Below are 20,865 nucleotides of genomic sequence, written 5' to 3'. Positions count from 1 at the left end.
TGGAGAATCATATTTCACAGAAGTACTCAGATAAGACGGTCTCCTCCCGAAATAACAGTACAATACCAAAATTGTGAGGCAGTTTGCCAGCAAATGCCCTGACTCCTCTTGAGCAGAATCCATGCCATGGGGTTATTATTGTCATCATCAAGCGATCCCAAGGAGAGATGACAAGAAATGAAGCAGAGCCCAGATTTGCAGCATAACTCACCAATATTTAGGCATTCTGATATGCTGAAAATTCAAATTAGTTTCAGAATCCTAATACAGACTGGATATTTCTAAAATTCAGTCACTGAGTGCCTAGAGCTACCTACATTCCCTCCAGGCCAAATGAAATTTGTTTTTGTCAGTAGTCCTAGGTATGGTATTAATTTCAAGCTCAAAATCCACATATTTATGGGAACATCACAGCGATCACTTTTGTCTTCCCTGGCTATATCCTCTGCCAGACAGTGCAAAACAAAATGCCAGGCAATTAAGAGATTTGAAAAGCTTTACTACCATGTTATAAACTTCCTGATAACAGCTGGTAACTGAGTGAGTGGTTTCAGTGGTTCCAAAAATTTTTACTACCAGTTCTGTGGGTATGGCTTGGTGGGCATGGCTTGGTGGGCATGGCAGGGGAAGGATACTATAAAATCTCCATTCCCATCCCACTCCAGGGGAAGGATACTGTCCCGGTGTCTGGAAGCCGTACGGGTCTGGATGGGGAGAAACAGGCTCAAGCTCAATCCCTCCAAGACAGAGTGGCTGTGGATGCCGGCATCCCGGTACAGTCAGCTGCAGCCGCGGCTGACTGTTGGGACCTGCGCCGGGTCAGAGGCCGCAAAGGCACGACACGGTCTAAGGCCCCCGCCGCGGCCCGTTCCCAGGCCGCAACAAGTTCCTCAGCCGAGCCGTGAGCCAGACCCTCAGGAAATGGCCCAAGCTCCGTCCGGAACCCATCCGGGTCCATCAGGCGCCTGGGACGGAACCAGCGTGTCGGCTCCGTCTCCCGCCACCTAATCACAACCGCCACCCCCCCACCCCTACCCTGGGCCCTCGGCTAATGGAATGCACGGAAACCCGGCGGGCACATCTCAACAAGGGGCACGCCCCCTTCAGTGCCCAACCAGGTCTCCGTAATGCCCATAAGGTCCGCGGAACCCCCCTGTATAAGATCACAGACAAGGGGGGCTTTGTTCACCACGGACCGGGCATTGCACAACATCAGCCGGAGGCCCAAGCTCTGAGGATCCTGACCATCCGGGGAACGGGAGAAGTCCAAGGGGTCGGAGCGCGTGATCGCTTTCAAACATCGAGCACGCGCTCCCGGAACTTGATATGACCCCTCGCTTCCGCCATACCTGCCTCTCCCACTTACCGTGTCGATAGAACCACCCTCACAGATAGGAACACACTCCTCCCCCATAACCTCCGAACCTGATAAAGAAAAACCGCCGCGAGCATGTGCAGGAACTGGCCCCCTACCCGACGGGTTACCCCCATTACCCGCCCTTACCCTCCCACCCCTTAAAAATTCCCTCTCTAAAAAACCCCACAAGCTCTTCTTTTTCGCATGCCACCTCTGTGGGTCCCAAGACCCGTCATGGAGGCCGGCCCTCGGTAGTGAGGAGGGCCATTCCTGCGAGGCGGGGGCACCTCGCAGGCGCAAGAGTTCACAAGAAGTATAATGCGTAGCAGCTGAACCTCCAGGAACTCTCTAGGCGTCTTCTCCGGCGCTTCATCCCTCTCAGCTCCTCGGAGAACCAAGGAGCCGGTTGGGACCTGCGCCGGGTCAGAGGCCGCAAAGGCACGACACGGTCTAAGGCCCCCGCCGCGGCCCGTTCCCAGGCCGCAACAAGTTCCTCAGCCGAGCCGTGAGCCAGACCCTCAGGAAATGGCCCAAGCCCCGTCCGGAACCCATCCGGGTCCATCAGGCGCCTGGGACGGAACCAGCGTGTCGGCTCCGTCTCCCGCCACCTAATCACAACCGCCACCCCCCCACCCCTACCCTGGGCCCTCGGCTAATGGAATGCACGGAAACCCGGCGGGCACATCTCAACAAGGGGCACGCCCCCTTCAGTGCCCAACCAGGTCTCCGTAATGCCCATAAGGTCCATGGAACCCCTGTATAAGATCACAGACAAGGGGCTTTGTTCACCACGGACCGGCATTGCACAACATCAGCCGGAGGCCCAAGCTCTGAGGATCCTGACCATCCGGGGCAGGAGAAGTCCAAGGGGTCGGAGCGTGATCGCTTTCAGACATCGAGCACGCGCTCCCGGAACTTGATATGACCCTCGCTTCGCCATACCTGCCTCTCCCACTTACCTTGTCGATAGAACCACCCTCACAGATAGGAACACACTCCTCCCCCATAACCTCCGAACCTGATAAAGAAAAACCGCCGCGAGCATGTGCAGGAACTGGCCCCCTACCCGACGGGTTACCCCCATTACCCGCCCTTACCCTCCCACCCCTTAAAAATTCCCTCTCTAAAAAACCCCACAAGCTCTTCTTTTTCGCATGCCACCTCTGTGGGTCCCAAGACCCGTCATGGAGGCCGGCCCTCGGTAGTGAGGAGGGCCATTCCTGCGAGGCGGGGGCACCTCGCAGGCGCAAGAGTTCACAAGAAGTATAATGCGTAGCAGCTGAGACTAAGAATCGGCAAAATAGAGGCTCCATCTCCGAATGGCAAGATGATAATAGATGGTACTAGTCCAGAATGAGGGCAGACAAAGAATGGAACAGCAATTGGCACCGAATGACAGTCTGGGTGGTATTCTGTCCGGTGCATAGTCCAAACATCCTGGAACCGGGGGTGAGGGGAAATGGCACTCCAGTCGCTGGCCACGTCTCCCTCCGTCTTCCTCTGTCCCCAAATAGATCCCTTGTCTCCCCCAAAAAGTCCTAGTAGGACCAAAAACGGCCATAGAAATCCCAAAAAGGCCGAGGGGGGCATGGGTGATGTTATCACAGTCACAGTCACGGACTGGTTACAGGGGAACAACTCCGGGATGCCTCCATCATCTCCCCGCAGTCCTCCAACAACCACCTCCAGACATGGCCAGGAATAAATCCTAACCACTCCAGAGGCCAGGTCTCTCCAGACCTCTCCCTCCAAGAGGCGAAGCCCATATAAGAGGCTAAACCTCTCCGAGAGGCTGGGGGATATGAAGGCTGCCAAGTCCACAGTCCGGCAGCAGGGAGAAAGCCAAAAAGCCATGGCAATGAGGCAGATGGCACTAATAAGGGTAGATGTAATACCTCCGCTATCATCCAGATCGTCCAGGGGGCTGTAGGCCCAAGTTGCAGAGGCAAGAACCCGATAACGTCCGGAATCCATGATCAGAAGAGGGCCGGGAAACAAGCCAGAGGCTAGAGGCCAGCCGGCAAGGCGAATCGGCCGAGAAACGGCCGGAAAAAAAACGCCGACTCATCGCCCCACCTCCGAGCCTAAAACATGGCCGCCCAAATCCACCGCTTGCCTACCCGGCCTCGTTCTCGGCAGCCATGTGTTTATAATCTATATGTTGTTTTAACATTTTTTCTACCATGGATGCATTTTCGTCCAATATTTTTTTTTTGCTTTGGGACATACCCACCACATGTGATAATACGTACCCAGTATTTGATTACATTTCCAACATTTGGCGGACATGTTTTTAAACATCTTTGCTAACCTCGCTGGCGGCAGGTGCCACATTGTTCCTCATTCATAGCTCATGGGTGCTTGTCTTTAGGATGCATTTAACATAATAATAATTTGATCTTCAATGCAGGAGGTAGTTGGGAACTAGAGTTTCCCAAGGCAGGAATGCTGAAAATATAAACAACCACTTACAATGGAAGTCCCAGAAGACCCTGTGGAAGCTGCTGTGACAACGGCAATGGTAGTCTGGCATCAAGCATTAGCCTTACTGCCTAAAAATATGTGAATTTTCAAGCATATTTCTAACCTTCTTGGTTCAAAGTTAACTATATATCTTTATGAGACCAAAGGATTGTCTCATCACTGAGCCAGGGGGATTTCTTTATAAGCTTTGTGATTAGGGGATAATCAAGTGGCTAGTTCTCTGACTGACCCAGGCTGATCCTTACTTGTATAACTGCTAAATTCATGGCTCATCAAAGATTAATTTGGAAGATTCTGTCTTCCAAGTGACACCTGTGAGATCCATCTGCTCTGGCATGGCAAGCATTGACTGCAAGAGTACACTGCAGGGTTCTAGGTACTGATGCAAAGTAATGGTAAGGTTCCAGGTACTGGATGGAATGAGAGTAGTTTAAAGAATGAGTGCAGTGAGTTTACGGGACAAGTACAGCTGACGTCTGCCTAGAAACCTACAGAGTTATGGGCTTATTAGGTAGATGAAAAGACATCACGATTCGCTCCTTACTCCTGGTGGCCAGCAGGACTCCATTTCTTTGTACACGAAGAGTAGCGCAATTATACGTTTGAGCATTTGCTTACCATGGAGAATCATATTTCACAGAAGTACTCAGATAAGACGGTCTCCTCCCGAAATAACAGTACAATACCAAAATTGTGAGGCAGTTTGCCAGCAAATGCCCTGACTCCTCTTGAGCAGAATCCATGCCATGGGGTTATTATTGTCATCATCAAGCGATCCCAAGGAGAGATGACAAGAAATGAAGCAGAGCCCAGATTTGCAGCATAACTCACCAATATTTAGGCATTCTGATAGTGCTGAAAATTCAAATTAGTTTCAGAATCCTAATACAGACTGGATATTTCTAAAATTCAGTCACTGAGTGCCTAGAGCTACCTACATTCCCTCCAGGCCAAATGAAATTTGTTTTTGTCGGTAGTCCTAGGTATGGTATTAATTTCAAACTCAAAATCCACATATTTATGGGAACATCACAGCGATCACTTTTGTCTTCCCTGGCTATATCCTCTGCCAGACAAAATGCCAGGCAATTAAGAGATTTGAAAAGCTTTACTACCATGTTATAAACTTCCTGATAACAGCTGGTAACTGAGTGAGTGGTTTCAGTGGTTCCAAAAAATTTTACTACCAGTTCTGTGGGTATGGCTTGGTGGGCATGGCTTGGTGGGCATGGCAGGGGAAGGATACTATAAAATCTCCATTCCCATCCCACTCCAGGGGAAGGATACTGGAAAATCCCCATTTCCTCCCAATCAGCTGGGACTTGGGAGGCAGAAAATAGATGAGGGCGGAGCCAGTCAGAATTTTTACTACCGGTTCTCCAAACTACTCAAAATTTTCATTACCGGTTCTCCAGAACTGGTCAGAACCTGCTAAAACCCACCTCTGAGTGATTTGCCAGAGCCCAGTGTCTTGCCTTCAGATTTGAGTGGTCAGCAGGACAAAGGCAGAGGTAGAAATACAAATGTCGTCTCTTACAGTCCAGGGTAGGAACATCACAGAGAATTCAACCAGCCAATTGAAATATTAAGCTGAGGATCTCAATGCCTCTGTGGTTCAGACTGCTAATGCAGTCTGTTATTAACAGCAGCTGCCTGCAATTACTGCAGGTTCTAGTCCCACCAGGCCCAAGGTTGACTCAGCCTTCCATCCTTTATAAGGTAGGTAAAATGAGGACCCAGATTGTTGGGGGCAATAAGTTGACTTTGTATATAAATATACAAATAGAATGAAGACTATTGCTAACATAGTGTAAGCCGCCCTGAGTCTTCGGAGAAGGGCGGGATATAAATGCAAATAAATAAATAAATAAATGCAGGGCAAGGAACAAGGCTAGCAAGAGCCCAGGACTGAAGTCAGAAAGTTATTTCAACAGAGGACAAAGGCCTGGAGGTGGTGATTAGAGGTGTTGCTGTCCTCTCCTCTCACGTGGTGTGTTGATCTCTGTGTCTCAGCCTTCGTTGCTGCTGCTAGGTTCTTGGACTAGTGTCCTCCCAAAATCTAGCCCCTCATTATGTAAATTGGATTTCAGCTGCTTAGACTCGGTGACTACAGGTGTCTGATTGACTGCCAACACTTCAGGCTGCCAGTCTATCAAGTCTGTCTTCTCCACTTCTGAGTTAAGGATTCAATTGGAGACCATAACACAGGTGTTGGCATTGGGCAATTAATTTTCTCAAGGGCCATATGATAAACCATGACTGTTGTGGAGGGCTGAACCAATAGGGCTGTGAAGGTGCATAGGCACATATGGACATGCCTAGATTGGCGGGGGGGGGGGGAAGCCACCTTCAGAATAAAAGCAACACTGTTGTATTATGTGCTTGCATCCACTTATTTATGCTTGATTTCTAATTTCTGATTTACCTCACTTGAACCAGACAGAGGCAGCCAAAGGGCCAGTTATGGCCCAAGGGCTGTAAAATGCCCAGGTCTGCCATAGCAGAGTGCAAGAACTGCAGAATCACATCTTCACTCTTCATCACCCTTTACCTTTGTGTCTTTAGAATATATACTGTAGATGTATTTTGGAAATACATCTACTTCTCTGGACATCTTCCAATACTTTTTTTAAAAGCCTAAACTTGACAGAGATAAAAAGGTCCATTAGTTGAATGTAGGAATTATACTATAATGCGATTACTTGTACTGCCTGTGCTACAAATAGCCTTTCTTTTTCCTGGAAAAGATAGGAGAAGCTAGATCAATGTCCTCTTCTATCTAAAATGTTATTTATTTATTTAAAGATCAATATAACTACCCTTCTTGCATATCATAACCCAGAGTGGTTTACAAACAATAATAAAGCAATAAAAAGCAATAAACAAACATTAAAAACTCCCAATATCCTCATATCCAATAGACAGCTTTCTTGCCTTACAAACACATACTGTCTCAGTGTTTGTGGGAAAAGCCAGATCTTCAAGGCTTTTTTGGAAGGGTGGGGTTCTGCCTGACCTTGAGCAAGAATGTTTCAAACAGCAGGAGCTACTACCAAGAAGGTGGGCTGCCTAAATTCCACTTGATGGCAATATTTAAGAGAAAATTCAGATTAGATTAGATCCCACGAAGAAGGTTGGTTTATTACAAATTATATCTTTTGGTTGGAGAAGGGTGATAGATGTAAAATTTCTCCAATGTAAGTGTGGAATCAGTTTTTCTTTATTGACCTTATTGTTTCCCTTTTACCTGCATTTTACCAATAGGTAGAAAGGGATTTGCAGGAGGAAAGGACAATGTCTATGAAAAAAATTAAATGCTAAGAAAAGAAGCACCTGAAGCAAAATTTTAGAGAATTCCTAGATTCTTCATCTGAAAGGATATAATAGTTAGCCTGGGGAAAATAAGAACAGAGATATTTATATCCTTTTCATCCAATTCCATCAGGCTTCCTGAAAATAATACAAATAGTATACTTTATTATTTCATATTGTTTCAAGGGAATTGAATAGAGAAGCACTGAGCTGGTATCCAGCCCTCTAAGGCTTCAAGTGATACTATACCCATGAAGATGCCAAATTTGGGATAGGAGAATCAGAAACAGCTCTCTGGCCAGGGAAGCTGACAGGAGCTCTGGTTGTAAGAGAAAAAAAAATCTTTCCTTTTACTAAACACCATCATTTCTAAACAGATCTTGTCAGTTGGGTTAGACTTTGGCCTGAGCCACGAAGTTTATCTCTTTAGATTTCTTCACCCTGTTTTGAGGATTGAACCCTGCCTCCTTCTACTGTGCCATTTCCTTAGGCCCTTTTAAATTAACTATGTCCCATTGATTGGTTCCATTGTCCCTCACTTAGCTTTAAAGTATTACCTTAATACTCATCGTTAATTGGTTCCAGGAAGTACCAAACAGATTTTTCCTATAAGGAATAATATAGTGAGTCGCAAGTCAGCTGACACTGACAAGTTCTAGCTTGTGCGTTGAGTAGTAAACAAATGATGAGTACCAGGACAAAATGTTCATGTCAAAATGTATGTTGAGTACCCAGTTCAATGAGTTTCAAAGCAGTTGAGTACCAAGGCACCACTGTATAAGTGCCTTGTTCTCAGTTGTCAAAAATAAAAGTCAGGAGGAAAAGTCTCATAATGAAACTCTCCTATGACAGGCATCTAGATGCCAAACTGGACTGAGCAAGGGATGGCATGGCTGCTGACAAGAGAAAAAGCCCAAAGCTTATTTTCTGCTTGGTTAGAAACCCATCTATTTATTTTAAGCCTCTTCATAATGGACATAAAATATTCAGGCTTATGGGAAACTGAAATTGGCAAAGAAACTATTATATAAGCTTTTACGTAGTTCCATCCCATTAGTACCGATATGAACAGCCCACATTGTCCTATACAAGCATATTTTAAATGTTTTAAAAGGGCAATCACCTTCAAATTGACTCCTGGTGACTTCATATTAATGCAATTTTCTTGGCAATTGTATAGAAGTGGTTTCCCTTTGCTTCTTCTATGATATTATTTTGAAATACTAGTATAGTCTAAAGATCATGTAGTTTTGGGAAATATAGATTTAGCTTTTAGCTAGGTTCCAACCTGCTTATCCTCTAGAGGACATGCAACTATAATAAAAAATTAACTATGGGACATATTAAGTGTGCTTATTTTATGTAAAAAGATAACTGAGGAATTCTTGAAAGAGATATGAGACATCATCAAATGAAAATGCAAGTATATTCCTATAATTGAAAGGGGAAACCAACAATTGCCTTTCAGAGCCAGGTATTATCATGGCAAAAAAATACCCAAATATAAAAATCTTAGGCAACAAGAAAGATATGTAATAATGCAAACTTCAAGGAGCAAGGAAAGATGATCTCTGTCAAAAATATTAACAAATGAAGGGACAGTAGAAGAAAATAAAAGTAGGTAATGTTTGAAGAAGTTTAGAGAAATCTTAGGAAATTTGGTTATTTAAGGGGGAGGTATACTCAAGAGTAATCTTGTATGTGACAGATAATAGAAGCAAATTGGATAAAACAATTATGGAAATAGCAAACACCTGCTGAGAAAATGATGAAATGTAAGAAAAAGAATAGACTCTTCCCTGGACCAATTAAACAGGAAGTAGAAAGTCAGGTGCTTTGGATATGTGATGGGAACAGATCATGGATTTTTTGAGGGAAGTTTCAGGGAAGGAGGAGGCAACAGATTGGACTGATGGATGAGATCAAAGAAATTGTAGTGGCTACCTGTTGGCACTAATTAGCTCTTTTATAAGACCTAAGATCTTCAATTTTGATTCTAGTTTTGTGAGAAATAATTACAATAGAGTTACAATGAGAAGTTGCATTGAATTAGGGAATAACAGTTAACATTGCATATGATTTGCGTATACAATTATTTAGAAAAAAATTGTGCATTGTAGCACACAAAATTTAATATCAGAAAAGTTACCCAGTGAAAGTGAGACATAAAAGTTCTCAATTTGCCCCTCTAAAAGCTGTGATTATGGTGGTTAAAGAGGTGACCTGTAGAACTAATGTAAAAAGAAGGTAATTGAAAGCTGTAAATGAGGTGCTAAATACAAATGCAGAAAAATTCTACCCACTGCTAAGGTAATTTATTGCATGAAAGGATTGCATTTCAAACAGGAAAAACTAAAAAAAATAATATCTTGCCATTCATTTTGTAGAACATTTAGAAAAGTTGTTTTCTGCTGTGAGTTACACTACGCAAATATGGAAAATATGTTCAAAGGAAGTAATTCTGGTCTTACGCTATCTGATGGTGATCATAACCTATAATTGGGTTTGTTATCCAGTTATTAGGAGATTATGTGCTCTGTCTGTCAATAATAGGAGCCAAGCAGCCCTTTAATGAGCAACACAATAGAAGCTAGGCAATTATAGCAACTCCAGACCTCTAAAAGGCCTTTGCCAGTAAGTCCAGCTTTAGTGAGGAATTGCTGTATAAATTAGCATGCCTTGGGGAAAAAACAATAGGGAAAGTAGAAAAGGAAACTATTGGATGTAGGGGTAAAGCCCAGAATTAGGAATCAGAAAAGTATTTCAAGTAAAGATTGTATTTGATGCTTCCCATAGTACTTGGATCGAATGGCACTCAGATTGAAACTGTCAAGGAAATGGCAACCAAATGTTGAAAATTCAGCAAATGTCATAATAGGTAGATTTAATTATAGGGTCTCTGTGGCTCAGACTGGTAAGACAATCTGTTATTAACAGCAGCTGCTTGCAATTACTGCAGGTTCAAGCCCCACCAGGCCCAAGGTTGACTCAGCCTTCCATCCTTTATAAGGTAGGTAAAATGAGGACCCAGATTGTTGGGGGCAATAAGTTGACTTTGTATATAATATACAAATGGATGAAGACTATTGCTTGACATAGTGTAAGCCGCCCTGTGTCTTCGGAGAAGGGCGGGATATAAATGCAAATAAAAAATAAATAAAAAATAATAAATAAATAAAAAATAATAATTTTATTGCTTACAAAAGACAAGTTACTTCTGGTGTTGAACTAATTCTTCGCAATATATTGTTTATTTATTTTTATTTATTTATTTTGTCAAGCATATTTAATATTACAGATATAAGTATAAATATGATTATGAATACATGAAATGGATACGAATAAATGGGGACATTAGGACAGGGATGGTAGGTATGTTAGTGCACTTATGCACGCCCCTTAAAGACCTCTTAAGAAGGGGATGAGGTCTACAATAGACAATCTAAGGTTATAGTTTTGGGGGTTTGGGGAAGAAACCACAGAGTTAGGTAGCGCATTCCAGGCATTGACCACTCTGTTGCTGAAGTCATATTTTCTGCAATCAAGTTTGGAGCGGTTTATCTTATGTTTGTATCTGTTGTGTCCTCTTGTATTGTTATGGTTGAAGCTGAAGTAGTCATTGGTAGTAGGACGTTTTAGCAGATAATTTTATGTACTACGCTTAGGTCAGATCAAAGGCAACATAGTTCTAAGTTGTCTAAGCCCAAAATTTCAAGCCTGGTGGCATAAGATATTCTGTTGAGAGCAGAGGAGGGGAGGACTGTTCTTGTGAATTGTTTATTCTTGTTTATTTCAGAGAATGCTCCTTTAAAGATACAGCAATCCATGATAAACTCTGCTTGGGAATTCTGAATGCATTAGTTATTTGGAACATCACACCGTAAGAGATTGAAACTGTATGTTCAGTCTAGAGTTTATCAGATGTCTGCATGTATTATGGCAATAAAAGCTATAGAATTGTAACGTGTTAATTGGAGTTCCAGTATTTCACTTACAGTGAATCTTTAAACATTACACACATTAGGGTGATGTCTTTTCAGATGTTGGATTCTTATGTCTTCTGAGCTTGGTTGTTTTCCTGAGGACATTTCATTATTATCATTATCAGTGCACTAAGAACCCAACAACTCCTAAAATTCCTGGCAAATCAGTTCAGTGCTAACTAAAGACTGGGTGTTATAATCTATTCATGTAGAAGAGAGCAATTTGAGGAAAGTTGTTTTATTGCAACCAAGCTTAACAATGTATGCTAAATAAAAATTCATTCTTTGCTCATTCCACAACGATTTCCTTCTTTCTCTGACATATGCAAAACTTATATTTGGAGTTCTTTTGAGACTTTGTGTTATAAAGTATATAAAGTATAAAAAATAGGCATATTTTGTAAAATTTAAGAAACAGATTTTCTACTATTTTAAAATCGATGTAGTCCTTTACAGTTAAGTAAAGAATAATGTATGATTTTAGATGAACAATAGGTATCAAGAGAATCTCAGCCCTTTGTAGTCATCTGATATGCAAAATTTATCAGTAAGAATAATCTATAGGAATATCATCTTGGAATTTGTCCTGCTATGAGCATAATCCCTTCTAACATATTTTTGGGTCTCCAATTTTCTAGAAAAGCAACAAAACAAAATGCCTGTGGTAATGGTAATTTGCATTTTTTTAAAAATTGCTTCAGTTTTTTTTTCTTGAAAAGTATATTGGCAATCTGTAAATTAAGATTAAGCCATCTCATGTTGCAAAGCCTCATGTGATCCTTAGCCCTTTGGGGGAAGGAAAACCTAAAACTATCCCTTATTGCCAAAGATTAATCACATAATTTTTGTTCATTTTGAAGTGGAAAACTTTTAAAAATTGTGGCTAGGTTGCCGCATGGGCTTAATGTAGTTTTAAGAAAAGACAAAAGGGATAGGGGGATAAGGAAAAAAAATCAAGAAAACCCTGGTTCTGCCCAGTTTTCATTGCCCAGCCAACAGGTGCTCATTCCTGTTCTAGGCAGAAAAGACGTTTTTTCCACATCTCTTCACCAGGCTCTTAATTGTTGGTTAATTTTGGCCTTGATTTCAACTCGTGTTTTTCAATTTCAGTATTTTGCATTTTAATAATTGTCAGCTGTTTTGAAGCATAGCTGTGTCATCGCTGTCGGCAGTACTCTCTGGGATTGTTTTTTTAGATTGTCAGTATTCCTATGCCTTCCTATTGTGTCAACTGAAGAGTAATTTTAATCTCATTGTACACATTGGTAAATAACATTCAAGAAGTCATCCTTCTCGCTTTAAACTTTTGTTTCGAAATTGTCCTTAAAAACGATGAGTGAAACCCTGGTGGCTGAATTAGTGAGCTTTTTGGATAGGCATTATCGGGGGTGGGTGGGTGGGTGTATTGTTGTTGTTGATGGGTTTCAGGGTATTGTTCTTTCGTCTCTGCTCTAGCAAGTACAGGTTGGGCCATTCATTGGCGCACAAATTAAGATTGAAGGGAAATCTCATTCTTCAGCCCTAAATTGGAATACTATAATTAACATTTCTGTGCCACTGACTGAGAGTTTCCTTGGTAATGGAGAACTGCAGCTGAGGCTCTCACAGCACTTAAAGGGCGCCACCAATATGTTAGCACATCCGTGTCCATTAAATGTTACCATAGGTTGATTAACAGTAGAATTGAAGGGGAGGGGAAGCGAGTTCAACATTCAAAGTGGTCCATCCTAAAAGTTAGAATTGGCTAATTGGGATCACACTTTCATCTATCATGTATTTAAATGTACAGAAATTGTAGTATCCCAAAAGGAATACCTTCTTCAATATTTCACTTGCATCATAGATAGCATGATTTGATCCCAAATTCCCCATATACAATACACAATGTACAATAAGTATACACAATATACGGGAGAACTATATACTATCTCAACTATATACACCAAATATACAAGAGGACTACCTCAACATCTGAGATTACCAGTCATATTTTTTCAAGCTACATAATGTCATAATGTCCATCATTGCAATATCCCTTTGGCCCACCAAGTCTTAAAACACTTGCCTAAATTTGCTGAATGTGTTGTGGCCTGCCGGTGGCCAGCAGAGTTGGCAGCAGAGTCGGACAGTGAGGAGGTTGGGGAGGAACTTGGACTAGTCCTGGGGGCTGGGGAAAGCTCAGACGAGGGCTCTGCATCGGAGGCAGAGAGGGAGCGAGACAGCAGCAAGGCAGAGGAACAGCTGGAGCCCATTCCCAGAGGGCACATGTGCAGAGCTACCAGAAGACGAACAACTCAGAAAGCAGGGTCAACTCGCAATTAAAGCCACATCTTGGAGGTGATTGGCCCCTCCCATAGGAAATAAAAGAGGAGTGAACAGGGAGTGGACTTTTGCAGGAAACCATTCATTCATTCCAAGACTCTGAGAGACTCTTTGCCAAGTTTTGCCTTTTACTGCGGTTGGAAACAAGTTACGTGGCAGCTTGCCAAACAAGATAAGGTGTGTTGAGAAATATTCCTTTGAAAAACCGTTTGGACAAACCTTGCTGACTGTGAATAAACGTAACTCACAGTCATGTAAATAAAAAAGGTTTTGCTGGGATCAGTTCCTGCCTTCTGCTTGTTACGGGAGCCTAGGTCAGAACAGAATGTACTGGAATGTAGTAGCATCTCTTCAAATTCTGGAAGAAATTTAAAATGGTGGAGTTTCTGGAATGCTACCACTAGAGTTTATGATGGTGACCCCAAAGTACAAAGGTGCCCACAGTCAAAAGTTAGTCAGCCTTGACAATACATCAATATCTAACTTCTATTGTCTACTAATAATGTGTTATTTATAGATGAACCTCCATTTTTTCTATTTTTGAACTTCTCGTGGTCTAAAATAATATAAAACATAAGTTTTGAATGAATCTCAGTAATTGTCCCAAGGATGCTTTTTCTAAAAGGCAACTGGACTTTATTGTTGTTATTGTTTTCCCTTTGGAAACATTTTGCTTCTCATCCAAGAAATTTCTTCAGTTCTTGGATGAAAAGCAAAACATTTTCAAAGCAAAAACCAAGAAAGTCCATTTGCCTTTTGGAAAAGCACCTTTGGGACAACCAAGACTTGGATGATTGAGAATCTCTATAGACATTTCACTTATAGCTGACTTTGTGTAATGTATTTACACAGATTGTGCGCTCTTACATCCCATAGTCTGTTCTTATGTTAACTGGATGTAGAATTTAATCTCACTGTGACAATATCTCGATGTTCCATTTGGTTTTGGGGATGTGAGAGAGTAGCTAGAATGTTTCACTTCGAAGAATATGGGAGATAACATTTGGGATGGAAAGCTTGAACTTCATATATTAAGTTGAACTAGCCCAATAAATAAGTATCTAGTTAAATAAATTAGCATGCTCCTTTGTCTCTAATAATGGATTTTAGGAGTGGAAGACTGCTAGGGCCAGTCAACTTTACTATGGCTAGCAACTGCAACTACCACCCTTTTTTCCAACACTTAAGAACATAGGACATAGGATAAAGTAACCCTTTAGGCAGCTGGAAATTGTAACTTTGACTTGGGGAGAAGATTCTGCAGTGGCTTCTAGGGCAGTGATGGCTAATCTTTTTGCCATTGTGTACCAAAAGCGGGGGGAGCGCAAGGGGATTGCGCATGCATGTGCCCACACCTATAATTCAATGCACCTCTTCCCCGCGCATGAGCGCGCAATGCATCTTGCACTCCCTTCACTTTTGGCACACAATGGCATGGTAGGCGCATTTTTCAGTCTCCCCAAAGTCCAGAGGCTTTTTTAGAGCCTGGGGAGGGCGAAAACAGCCTTTCCCAGCCTCCCAGAGGCCCTCTGGAGGCAGAAATGGCCCATTTGCTGACTTCTGGTGGGACTGATAGGCCCGTTTTTTGCTCTCCCTAGGCTCTTAGAAAGCCTCTGGAGCCTGGAGAGAACAAAAAACGGGCCTTCCCCACCCATCCCCGGAGGCCCTCTGGAGGCCAGAAATAGCCTGTTTCCCGACTTCCGGAAGGCCCGAAAATCAGCTGGCTAGTGCGCGTATGCGTGCTGCAGCTGAGCTAGGGCAACGCTTGTGTGCCCACTGATATGGCTCCACATGCTACCTGTGGCACACGTGCCATAGGTTTGCCATCACGGTTCTAGGGGTTTAGATACCACTTTGTCTTTTTTTAGAACCATAGGACTGGAAGGGTCTTTGGAGTCTTCTAGTCCAATCCTTACCCAGAACAGAATTCCGTATTCTATCTCTGGCAAATGGTTGTCCATTCTTTCCTTGAAAACCTCAGCAATGGAGCACCCACAACTTTGGGAGGCAAGCTGTTCCATTGACTTAAGGGTTCACCTGGTTGTAATGTTCCATAGATCAGGGATCCCCAACCCCTGTCTGTGGACTGACACTGGCCCGTGGCATGCCAGAAACTGGGCTGCACAAACAACTGAAGCCCCATCTGCGGGATGCAAGCAACACACGAAGTCACATCCTCTCCGGTCTGTGGAAAATCTCTCTCTGTGAAACCAGTCCCTGGTGTCCAAAAGGCTGGGGGCCACCGTCATAGATAGTCTGTAGCATGTAATATAGGTAGAAACTTTAGCTCTTCTACTAAACTGTCTGTCCTGCAAAATATTTGCATAATTGTGCCTCTTGTAAGGTTTTTATGTAAATTCTAAGAAGAGAATCTTATTATTATTTAACAAGAGAGCCAGTTTGGGGAGCCAAGAATGAAAACAGGTCTTTTATGGAATGGAGCCCAACATTTACAGAATTCTTTCTCTGCTATCTTTAGAAATGGAGGCAGACTTTCATTTTTTAAAACTTTTGGGGAAAATTCTTGTACTTGTTGATTTATGGTTACATTTATTAAGGCCACTGTTCCCCATGTAACTTGCCTTTTATTGCTATTGTGCTGAGAATCATGGGACATAAAATGAAGGTAATGTATAATGATTGTGGTACTCGTGAGGTGTTTGAATAATGTGTGAGGAAAATAACACCCTATTTTTCCTATCTTTTAGGTGCCATTACTGCAAATCGTCATGCCATGTCTCTTCTCTGCGTATACCATACGCATGTAAGCTTCTCTTCCAAGAACTTCAATCTATGAACATTATACCCAGATTAAAATTGTCCAAGTACAATGAATAAACGAATGACGAGCAAAGAAAGAGGCTGGCGGAAATGTAATCAGAACAAGTTCAAGTGGAAGTGGAAGTGCTAAATCACATAGGCCATAAGTTCCTCTTGGTTTTCTTTTCCCTCTTTGGCTGGGAAACAGTCCTCAAAAGAATGTTAGAAGCTGCAAGGGCAAGACTCAAGCTGTGTTTATCTGTGACAAACAACAAGAGGTTTTGTATAGAAGATGGAAAAGGAAATAGATGCAGCATCTTGGTATCCTTTGAACTTAGAGGAAGATCAGCCATTTGTAACAGAACAAGCAACATAAGTACAAGTATATATAAATAAATAAACATTTGGAGTAGCACTACACTGTTAAAATCAATGAAGTTTAAAGGACCAACTTTTGATGCTTTGGTGACTGAAATGTAATTTTTAATAAGTGGAGGTTCTTTTCCCGTACCAAGTATAGTTTTTTTTAAATGTTATTCACTGAGATTGGAAATTAATAAAAACTTATTGTCCAATGTTGGTTTTAGTGGCTAAATGTCTTTATGTGTCTATATTATTATTATTATTATTATTATTATTATTATTTATTAGATTTCTATACCGCCCTTCTTCTGAAGGACTCAGGGCGGTGTACAGCCAGAATAAAAACACAAACAATATACAATTAAGAACAAAATTTAAAAACTTATTATACAGTTGGCCGAAACTTTAAAACATTTAAAATCTAAAAACCCGATTAAAATTCATATAAAATTTAGAAATATAAAATTTAGAATTTAAAATATAACTAAATATAAATATAACTAAATAACTAAATATAACTATATGGCATAACAATATTATTAATAGTAGTAAACAGGATTGAGGCAGCCATCTGTTGTAAAATAGGCAGCCCTTTCTTGACTGTGATGTTCTATAGAATTAGGGGGTGTAGGCAAGAAGAGAAAAAACTATAGAAAAAAATAACTTCAGACTTCCTTTGCAAATCCAAATATGACATTCAAAGACTCCTTGAACTAGACTAAACCATAGTACACAGTACTTCTGCAATGATACACATTTCTAATCCCAAGATTAAAATTTTGTTTCTCCATTTCAAGCAAAAAGTCCAAAAGTGGTTTCCAAGTAGAAATGAAATCTTTCAAGAAGATTTTCAAGCCAACTATGTGTTCACATATTTGTCATGCTATTTATTGCACAGTTACCTGGCACACTAATCAAAATGTCACAGGTACTATGACAAATGCTTTGCTGAAATCAAGATAAGTTACACCCGTAGAATTCCCATGATCTTTAAGGAATAGAGAATACAGAGATATTTTTTTTTTAAAAAAGTCCAGTCTTCAAGACTTGGGCTTGACAAATCCATTCTGGATTATTGAATTATTATTTAATTCAATTATTATAATTATTGAATTGTGGTTTTTTAAGTACTTATATGTCTTGTTGATGTTCTCTAGAACAATCCTACAAACTGGCAAATGTGCAATTTCCACAATCTGCATTCTTTTAAACACAGGGGCATTTCTCCTCCTTTAGCCACTGTAGAGTTGGGTAATAGTTAGCTTTCTTCATTGGAGAAAACAAAACAAAGCCAAAATTGGTGTAACCAAAAAAAAGTGGCATTGAGTTTGAAAATGGGTCAGATCCAGCTAGGGCTGTGAAGAAATAAATCCAGAAAAAAAACAAAAAACAACCAGAGCCATCCCTAAGGGAGAAATAATTAGGCAGTGGCTCAAAAGCCTGACAGCTTAAGCTCCCTCCATCTACCCTCCTGGTCACTGCAAAGCTTCTATTAAGGGATAAGAAAGAATTCCAGAAACTATGCTCTGCATGATATCCCTAACTCGTTCTTAACATCCATTGTCCACTTCAGCTCTTTCTAAGCTTAAACTGTCGTGATATCATTGCTACCATTCCAGCTTTCTTTATATATTCCTTCTTGATGTCTCTCCCATCTTTTCACCTTTTCTATCTCACTTATTTTCCAAGCTTCACTAAGTGCTTAATGTAGTTACTTTGGCCTTTTCTGGATTCTTTCCTCATGAGAATTGTTTGCACTTATAATTGCAATATCACCTGGTGTGGGGTTTTTTTTGTTTTTGTTTTGTTTTTTGTTTAGGAAAACCCACCCATTGAGGTTTTCATTTCTCATTAGCTTTTTCAGCTTTTGAATCTTCTTAACATTGCTCTAAGTTTTATTAAAATCAAATAATACAGCCAGCCTGATATCTTTAGAACTTGACGTTGCCCAAATGGGCAAAATCTTTAGCATTCTTTATGGTTTCATACATAAATTATTTCATCTGCTCTGCTACAGCACAAATGTATTAATGTAACCATATAGATTGGGAGCAGTTGAAATATTGGATGTGCTTTTATGCTGCTTTTTATGCATTTTATGACAAACTTTTGAAAGAGCTAGGTATGTCTAGCCTATGGAGGAAGAGGATTAGAGGGGACATGATAACCGTCTTCCAGTACTTGAGGGTTGTCACAGAGAAGAGGAAATTCATGTATTCTTCAATGCACCAGAGGGCAGGACAAGAAATAACGGGTGGAAGCTTGTTAAAGAGAGATCCAATATAGAAGTAAGGAGAAATTTTCTGATAGTGAGAACTATTAATCAAAGGAATAGTTTGCCTCTCAGAGTTATGGGTGCTCCATCACTGGAGGTTTTTATAAATAGACTGAGCAATCATTTGACCAAGATAGTATAATAGTCTCCTGTCCTGAGCATGACCTCCAGATCCCTTCCAGCCCTATGATTTTATATTCTGTTCCTGACATCATTAGCAACTGGAGAAAGTATTTCTGATACCACTACTTTAAGGAATCACAATCCACACTGTGATATTGTGAACTGCAAATGTACTATCTCAAAAAGGAAAAGTATTTTGTTATCAACAAATGATTGTGCCAAGAAAGCAGAGTATTCCTTAGAATTAATATAACATTTAAAGATGGACAGTTAGAACGAAGTGGTGGCCTAGCGGCGAAGACGCTCACTTCATGTAAGGTTCGGAGTTCAATCCTAGGTAGCAGCAGATGTTTTTCTCCTAGACCACAAAGAAAAAATATATACTGCGAACTGTGTGAAGGCATCAGGAAGGGCATCCAGCCAGTAAATGCTCAGCTCCATCCATATTGTGACTTTACTCCAAATAGGAACTACAGGGTCGTAAAAAAGGAATTTTCAAAGATGGACAGTTAGAAGTCCTAACAACAGATGCCATTCAAAAAAAGAATGAACGATTTGAAAAGTGCCTGGAAATGTAAATTACTTGTAGTTTTAATTTTGCATAGCCATATCCTTTTGGCCCTGTACTCTAAATCAGAAAACAGAAAATAGCATGTTTCTCCAGGACTATTTCCTGGTAGGTTTGTTCAATGCTGTCTCCCAAGTCAAGTGTTTGCTACAGTGGCCGAACTTCTTATAATTCTCCTATCACCTCCAGTCTCCCAAAATTGCGAGTGCAGTTGTTTCCAATTGATAGCCGTCTGATTCAGGCTATCTTAGGATTCCCTTAGGATGTGAATTCTACAGCTATATATTTCTGAATCTCCAAATATGTATTTTGTTTTTTCCTTGCTCCTCCTTTTTCTCTTTCCAACTTTTCTTTGAGGCTTTCTTGTATTTTATATTCTTTTGAAATTCAGTAAAGGTTTTGTGAAAAAAAGACAAAATCATCTTGCAAGAGAATTCATTAATGGTTCTGTATCACAGAAGTTTCAAATATGGTCCCCCAAATTTCAGTTCGGGATTTTATACTGTGCAATATTTGTGCTTTGTTGCTTGGATAAGGAAGAGGAGAGAATGATTATGAACTTTGTAGATGGCAGAAAATTGGGTTTAGAATAACTAATAACTTGTATATCCTGCCAATCTTGGCAATTTGCAAGTATGTGGATTTTTAACTAGATTTTTTAACAATAGTCAAGCTAGCTGGGGAATTGTGAGAGTTGAAATCCACAAATCCAGAGGTTGCTAGGGCTAGAAATTGCCCTCAGAAATAGAAATGAATTACAAGTTATTGATAACATGAGAAAAATGGCTGGAAAGGGGGCCAGCTGTCAAAGAGAAACACTGTGTAAGACGACTCTCCATCTCAAAGAACTGCTTTTACAGCCGCTTCTAACTGAGCGGCGGACTTTACGGAGTCCCAGATCCCTCGGGGGGGGGTGTCAGGAGAAAGAGGCGCCCTGCGGAGCTGGGACATCAGTCGGCAGGAAAGCCTTGGAGAAGCTGGTCGGGGGAAGGAAATGGCCCACAATGGTAGCTGCGAAGAAATGACAACAGACAGCTGGACAAAGATAGCGGTGAAGTAGCAGGACAACAGTGAGACGAACCTGGTGAAATTTGATCTTGGCAACCTCTTGTGAGTGATCCGAGAGACCTTCGGAAGATTTCTGAAAAGGGAAGAGGAGAAAAGGGGCACCAGGAAGAAGGAGGGAAGTAAGTTTTTCTCTCCATGATATAGCGGCAAAAAGCAAGTTTGGGCTTAGAAGGGTTTACTGCAATGTGTGTCATTATTGGCTGTGAAAGGAAAAAAGATTAAGGGTGGTTTCTCTTGTTTTCAACGACTT

General features: G+C 41.4%; 1 protein-coding gene across 4 annotated transcripts in view; it reads left to right on the top strand.

The window, feature by feature from the left end:
- The window catches only part of POLR3B (RNA polymerase III subunit B), a 79,307-nt gene extending 62,514 nt beyond the window's left edge, over positions 1-16,793 (top strand). For all 4 annotated transcript variants that reach the window (XM_058190195.1, XM_058190194.1, XM_058190193.1 and 1 more), the window contains one exon: positions 16,167-16,793. In XM_058190195.1, the coding sequence (XP_058046178.1) occupies positions 16,167-16,296 (130 nt within the window). In that variant the 3' untranslated portion in view covers positions 16,297-16,793. The remainder of the gene's footprint in view (positions 1-16,166) is intronic.
- Positions 16,794-20,865: the final 4,072 nt, after the last annotated feature.

Source organism: Ahaetulla prasina, chromosome 7 (assembly GCF_028640845.1).
Source record: "Ahaetulla prasina isolate Xishuangbanna chromosome 7, ASM2864084v1, whole genome shotgun sequence".
In the NCBI taxonomy this organism is placed as follows: Eukaryota; Metazoa; Chordata; class Lepidosauria; order Squamata; family Colubridae; genus Ahaetulla; species Ahaetulla prasina.
This window is presented reverse-complemented; position numbering and strand designations above follow the sequence as displayed.